The 7,000-nt window shown below is 42.5% G+C and overlaps 1 protein-coding gene across 1 annotated transcript; it reads left to right on the top strand.

Moving 5' to 3' along the window:
• Nucleotides 1–4,028: 4,028 nt before the first annotated feature.
• On the top strand, nt 4,029–6,917 carry LOC116219093 (GTPase IMAP family member 7-like; the record flags this gene model as incomplete). Its single annotated transcript, XM_042707316.1, has 3 exons — nt 4,029–4,172; nt 5,633–5,678; nt 6,088–6,917. Coding segments are annotated over exons 1-3 (1,020 nt in total), but the record flags the coding sequence as incomplete, so codon positions are not given.
• Nucleotides 6,918–7,000: the final 83 nt, after the last annotated feature.

Genomic DNA, 7,000 nt, shown 5'->3' on the forward strand with positions numbered 1-7,000 from the left:
TGAATTATTCTCTCCAAGCCCCCGTCCGACAGAGTAGTGCCCGAGCCCAACAGCAATTCAAATAATTTGTCCGAACCTCACCCCTACCCGAGGCCGACGGAGTCAATGTCTCAACTGTTCACACTAATGTCACATTTACGTACGTTTTTTATGAATAGCTAAATGCCATACCATAACCATAACCATCTCTTAATACCATACCATACCGTCTGCTAAATGCCATACCATAACCATATCCATCTCTGGCAATGCTCATATAAGTTCATATTGAGGCTTAGGTGAGGTGAAATAATTTTTTTTCTAAAGACATGACTGATCAACTGAAACAAGACCATTATAGATTGTTCTGAACTTCAGAAGACTTCCAGAACACGAAATAGCAGTTGTAAATCGGCCAGAGTTTTCTCAAATGCGATTCCTCAAAAAAAACACAAGATGCCCCACTGGGCCGTTCCGTGTTAGAAGTGTTAGGGGCTGAATTTGTGAGAAATCGTTGATGATTGCGTCCACATCAATTCTACAGACATCCTCAGATTTAGTTAATTATAATAATAATAAATATGAGAATATTTGTATGTTGTATGTTTCACATTTATAGTCATGATTGTACAAGGCATGGTTATGTTATAAAATAAATAAAAGGACTACACCAGGATGCTGCGCTCGTCTAGTGAGCGTCGTTTGGCACTACTGTCTGTGCAAGTACGGCAATCCACGTTGGTGGAACGAACTGCCTTGCACTACCAGAGGAGGGGCGTCCCTCTCTACCTTTAAGAAGCTTTTAAAGACCTGACTCTTCAGAGAGCACCTCCGTTCCTAACTGGCACTTCGACGAGTGCTTAACTTGCACTTACAGCAGTTGCATTCCTGCACTTTTTTCTTTTCTATTTCGTTTTTCTATTTCTTATGTAAAGTAGTATTTATTGTTAAACTGGGTCTCTATTGCTCGTAGCTTGACTGTTCTCTCCCTTGTACGTCGCTTTGGACAAAAGGGTCTGCTAAATGACTAAATGTGAATGTACACGAACAAATGTAAGTGAATAAATAAATAAGCACTAAACTCAATCACGTTGATATAGCTATAGTGGAATAGAATGGACACATCTACATCCTGCAACGGTCCACCTTGCTTTCGTGTAGATTCGGTCGATTCCGACTGAACACGTCACTACGGTTGCGTGCACTAATAAGGAGCTGGCGGGGCGTGTATGTATGCAAATTCAGGAACACGAGAACGCGCTTTCAATTTGAGAAAACTCTTCCGGTGGAGCACAGCTCAGAACACTTATGCTGCATAGGAACACATTTTCAAGCGTTCATGAATTTGTCGGATGTCTTTTCCTTACGTTGTTTTTCCGAAGCCCGTAAGAAACATTTCAGAATAAACTTCAGAAAATGTTCGAGAATGAGGCCCATTGTTTTTGGCACCCATGGCGACGCAGTGCATGCGTGCCAGCTCTCCGCGCAGCATTTCATGCTGAGCTTTGAGTTGAATAATTGGTCAGGAGTAAAACCCGCTCATGGCCAATCTGCCTATGTCTAGATCTGTGCCCGCTCCATCAAGGGAGGGGGTCAAGATCTGGGGGCACACCATCACATTGTTTGAAAAAATTTGGGTGTATGGGTCCAGAGGTGGATATGTTGAGGGGAAATTTACACAAGCATGACTTATATCTGCGCCTACAGGGGCAGTGTGTGTGACATGTGAGGGTTGTGCTTGTGGAGACTGACACACTGTGCTTGACATGAAGGGTGCATGTGAGCGGCGGGCAGTCTTTTTGGTGGTGGGGAGTCCACTTCCCCTCCCTTCAATGGCAGGCGATCAGGTTCGCTGGGACCTGTTCAGCCCTCTCCCACGGCGGGCAGCAAGCCGGTGTGGGGCGGGGAGTAAACCCGCTCATGGCCAACCTGCCGATGTCTAGATCTGTGTCTGCTCTGCTTAGGGAGGGGGGTCAAGATCTGGGGGCACACCGCCACGTTGCTTGAAAAATGTGGGCATATGGGTGCCGTGGTGGATGCGTTGAGGGGGAATTTACACACGCATGACTTACTGCTGCGCCTACAAGGGCAGTGTTTGTGACATGTGAGTGCTGTGCTTGTGAGAACTGACACACCGTGCTTGACATGAAGGTTGCATGTGAGCATCGGGCAGTCTTTTTTGGTGTGGGGGCTGACACAGGAGGGCCACAGTAGTACTCCCCATCCAGCAGCGATGATTGCGTGCTGGGTGGAGGAGACCTAGCCGGACAGTTGCCCTCAGTGCTACACCAAGTAGCTGCTGACTCAGGGTCATGGATGAGACCAGGGGAGAGGGTGCCCGCGGTCTAGCCCATTTCAGTGTCGTCGACCACTCACACGTCCCTCTCGCTGTTGTCCAGCAGGTTCTCCGTCTCCAGCCCGAAATCCAGAATTCCAGATGTGGATTTCGGGTTAGGGTTAGGTTGGGCTGGTTGGAAAGCAGTGAGGAAGCTTCACTGTCTCATGGTGTGCTGTTACCAGGAGGGAGGGTGAAGGACTGGGATGGTGCAGCGGGGGCGGCTGCAGCAGTTAAGCGGCTACCGGACTCCCCGCTACCTGTTGCCGACGGTGTGCACTCCTCAGCTGGTAGAGTCTCTCCAATCTGAGCAGGCATCGGCCGTCTTGCATCCCTGCGGTCCCAGCATGCGAGGCATTTAGCCTGCTGAGGCACTGGAACGAGAGAAAAATTTGTACAGAACGAGTTCGATAACCTTACCAATGGTGACAGCCGTTGACGGCAAGCTAGCTAGCAGGCAGTGGTTGACAGTAACGAAGTAGATGTAATTTGTTCCTGTACTTAAGTAACATATAGATGTATCTGTACTTTACTCAAGTATCTCTATTTGGTGAGACTTTATACTTTGACTCCACTACATTTCAAAGTGAAAATTCGTACTTTTTACTCCATTACATTTAGTAAAACCTCTCGTTCCTTTTTACCAAAGCGAATCAAATAATGAGAGGGCAAAGCGAGTGCACAATCACACCAATCAGGGTTCAGCACGCGATTTGCTCTGAAGTCCTTTTGGTTTCGTCTGTTTCGTTCGTTCGTTGAGCGTGAGCTACGTTGAATTCAATACAACGAAACTGCAGCATTTTGAGGATGTTTTATGCTCATGCTTACTTAACGCTACATAAATTATGGAAATGATGGAAGAAACGGCTGATACTTACTTGCCTGAACACCCTTGGCCTTATTTGGTCGAACTTTTTGAATTGGAAGAAAGGAAGAAGGACTAATTTTATTTGAAGTGTCTTCTCTGCCTGCCTAAGCACAATACAATATCTTCTTTCAAGAATTTGCCCTCCAATTTAAAGAAACACGTTGAGGTAAGTGATTTTTATTCTGGTAGATTTGATGACTAGCAACCGAATTATTTTTAATTTAACCTACATTGTCTGCATTGTGTGTTCGGCTATGAGTTAACTAGCAGCTATACGCTAGCATAGCTTGTATCACACTGCTCAAAGCAGATGGAATATCCGATTTAATACAATAAATTGGATTGCTATTTTGTACCGTTTCACTGCAGTTCGTAGAATATGTACCTGCATACTGAAATGGTAAATACTGAAATTGGTAGGGGGGCACACTTTTGAGTGTTTGTGATTTTAGTCGGGATGTTTGCGCACCCACTTAGCTAAGCAAGCTAGTGTTATAGCCACTAGAGGCTATACCACTGATGTTCACATAAGTCAAGTTGAATGCATTTTGACTTGTTAAATAAATGCATGGTATGGCGCCTAAAGAGTTGGCTGTTGGAATTTGCTACTGAAAGAAATAACCTAAGTTCACCTTCTAAAGACCAGCTTTGATTAAAAAAAAAGATATCAACATACCGTGTAGCCTAGATCTAGGACAAGCCAAAATACTTTAAAAAGCTTACTAAGCTCAAATGGGTATACATTAGATTTATAGCACCAAAATGCTGTCGTTCTGATTTAACATTGAGGAATGCATGATTACAGTGTCTTGATTTTTAGCATTTATTTAAATGTCCATTTCAGGCATGGACTACATTAAGGACCATCTGGAGGAAGACACTTCACATCAATCGCCAGCTAATGGCTCGAGTGCATCAGATGATGCTAGCATGAAGACACCTGATGGTCAGGAAAATATTAAACAATTAGAGGGCTACCTTGCCTCCAAGGTAGACCACAAGGATATATTAAAGTCGTACCCTGTAGTGTGTAAGTTATCTCTTAAACTCGACACCACTTTACCAGCTTAAGCCGCTTGCGAGCGCCTATTTAGCACAGCTCGGCTGATTTTCAGTCCACGGCGGGCAAGGCTGGATGCAAAAAAATTTGAGAACCAGCTCCTCCTGAAGCTAAATAAGAAATATTTCAACTTTGGTAAATAGTGAACAGCTCTGCCATTTTAGGCTTGCTGTTTGAGCATGCCACTTGTGATTCAGGTTAGGTCAGGTTAACTGGTTTGTTGTGACTTACCTCTCTGCTTGTACCAGAGTATCCTACTCTATAATCTTAAGCACAAATTGGTGTAACATAATCGTTTCTCGTATTATAAAATGTATGCAAGCACTAGTTCCTGTAATGGTCATTTTTTTACCACTTGTGATGTTTGTTTTGACTTTATATGTTTGTACCAGAGTATCACTACATACTTCTTTACAGTCTCCGGTGCAGACTGGTATGCTCTGTAATTTTGTGGAATTTATGCAAAAACTAGTTCCTGTAATGACTTTTTTTCACGTTTGATCTGAGGTCAAGTGTTTTGTTTTGACTTTCGTCTGTTTTTGTACCTAGGGTTGTGTAGGGAATATCACTACTATCACTAGTATTCAGCACAAACTAGTATAACACCACATTCTCTGATTTTGTGGAACTAATTCCTGTAATGTTATTTATCATACTATGAAACATAAATCAGGATTTATGAGTTTACGGGTAACACAGACATACAGATGTGATATAGTAAAGGAGCTTATGTTTTACTCCACATTTTTTATAATTAAATGTGCAACTAAGTTACAAATAAATGTAAAATGAAATAATTGTTCTCTAGTGCTGTTATTTCATAACCACTTGGTCTTACCTTATGGCAATAGATAGCTTTCAATGTTTTGTGCTTATACTCTTTTTAATAGACAAATGTAAGACACTATTTAAATGGCATTAGTATTTTCACCTTATATCAGTTGATTGAGCCGGAGCTTTGATGTGAAAATGATAAAAGGCCATTAGAACCATAATTCATCGAGGTACTTTTACTTTTAATACTTAAGTATATATGAAGGCAAATACTTTTATACTTCTACTTAAGTGGAAATTCAAAGTGCATACTTCCACTTTTACTGGAGTAATATTTTACACCAGGTATCTATACTTTCACTTAAGTACGTAGTTAGTGTACTTCATCCACCACTGCTAGCAGGGTAGTCAGTGGACTAGCCGGCTAACGAGCTAACAAACTAGGTAGCTAACTCGAAACCTTCTTAAGTCTAAAAAGTCTTAACTCGCTGAACTCACGCTAGTGACAGGAGTACAGACCGAGTTCGTTTACTTTCCCAACGGTGATAACCGTCAGGCAACAAGCTAGTTTGCAGGATAGTAGGTGGACTAGCCCGCTATCAAGCTAACGAACTAGCCAGTTAACAAGCTAAGAGATAGCACTAGCAGGAGAGTGATTGGACGTATCTCGGGCCTTCCGGCATGAGTGAACAGTGCTTTGATTGGTCCCATGACTACGTCATGTCCCTTCCGTTTTATCGCAGTCCAGCTGCGATAGGGAACCAAACACACTAGAGGGTTTGATCTCTTCTTTCTTTCTGCTACTGCTTCTCCTCTGTCTTTGAACTTGGGGACCCAAGTTACCTCACTCAGATATATTTGATCATTAATTAGCATCCAACATGTTTATTCAATTATTATTATTATTATTATTATTATTATTATCATTTACCATTCTACTAACAGTTTTGCATTTAGGTTTTATGTTACAATATTCATTTTTGTTTGTGTTAATGAAAAAGTGTTTGCTCCGTATATTTTGAGTAAATACTTCAAGCAAACTCATCATTTTTTATTTACATTGAATTCTAGGAACCCTCAGGATTGTGCTGGTGGGTAAGACTGGATCTGGAAAAAGTGCAACAGGAAACACCATCTTGGGAAGAGAAGCATTTGAAAGCAATGCTCTACCCAGTCACGTGACTGACATCTGTGAGAAACACTGTGGGGAAGTGGAGGGGAGAAACATTGCAGTTATTGACACACCAGGAATCTATGACAGGAACAAGACTGAGGACCAAATGAGGAAACTGATGGCCCAGTGCATCAAACTGTCTCTCCCTGGACCCCATGTGTTCCTGCTGGTGATCAGACTGGGAGTGAGATTCACAAGGGAAGAGGAGAAAGCCGTTAAATGGATCCAGGACAACTTTGGAGAAGATGCTTCACGGTACACAATTATACTGTTCACTCATGTAGATCAGCTGAAAGGTAGAACTGTGGAGGACTACTTAAGGTATCAGAGTCTAAAAAGAATCTCTTGCAGCTGTGAAGGAAGGTATCTGTCATTCAACAATGATACAAGGAGTAATAGAGAACAGGTCAAACATCTGTTTGAGAAGATTGAAAGAATGTTAAAAGTAAACACAGGAGAGTTTTACACCAATGACATGTACAAAGAGGCACAGCGGAAAATCACAGAAGAGGAGGAGAGAAAGAGACAGGAGGAGGAGAGGAAAAAAGCGGAGGAGAGAAGAAAACAGGAAGAAGACAGGAGGAGACAAGAAGAGGAGAGAAGGAAACTGGAAGAAGAATGGAGGCAGAGGGAAGAGACACGAAAAGAGGAAGAGAGAAGGAGGTATGAAGATGATAGAAGAAGAAAAGAAGACAGGAGGAGAGAAGATGAGTACAGAAGACAAGAAGTATGTGTGATTCAATAAGTCTGACTTGAATATCCTACACTACTGAGCACTGATGTGTGTGTGTGTGTGTGTGTGTGTGTGTG

The sequence above is a fragment of the Clupea harengus genome, unplaced genomic scaffold (genome assembly GCF_900700415.2).
Source record: "Clupea harengus unplaced genomic scaffold, Ch_v2.0.2, whole genome shotgun sequence".
Lineage (NCBI taxonomy): Eukaryota > Metazoa > Chordata > Actinopteri > Clupeiformes > Clupeidae > Clupea > Clupea harengus.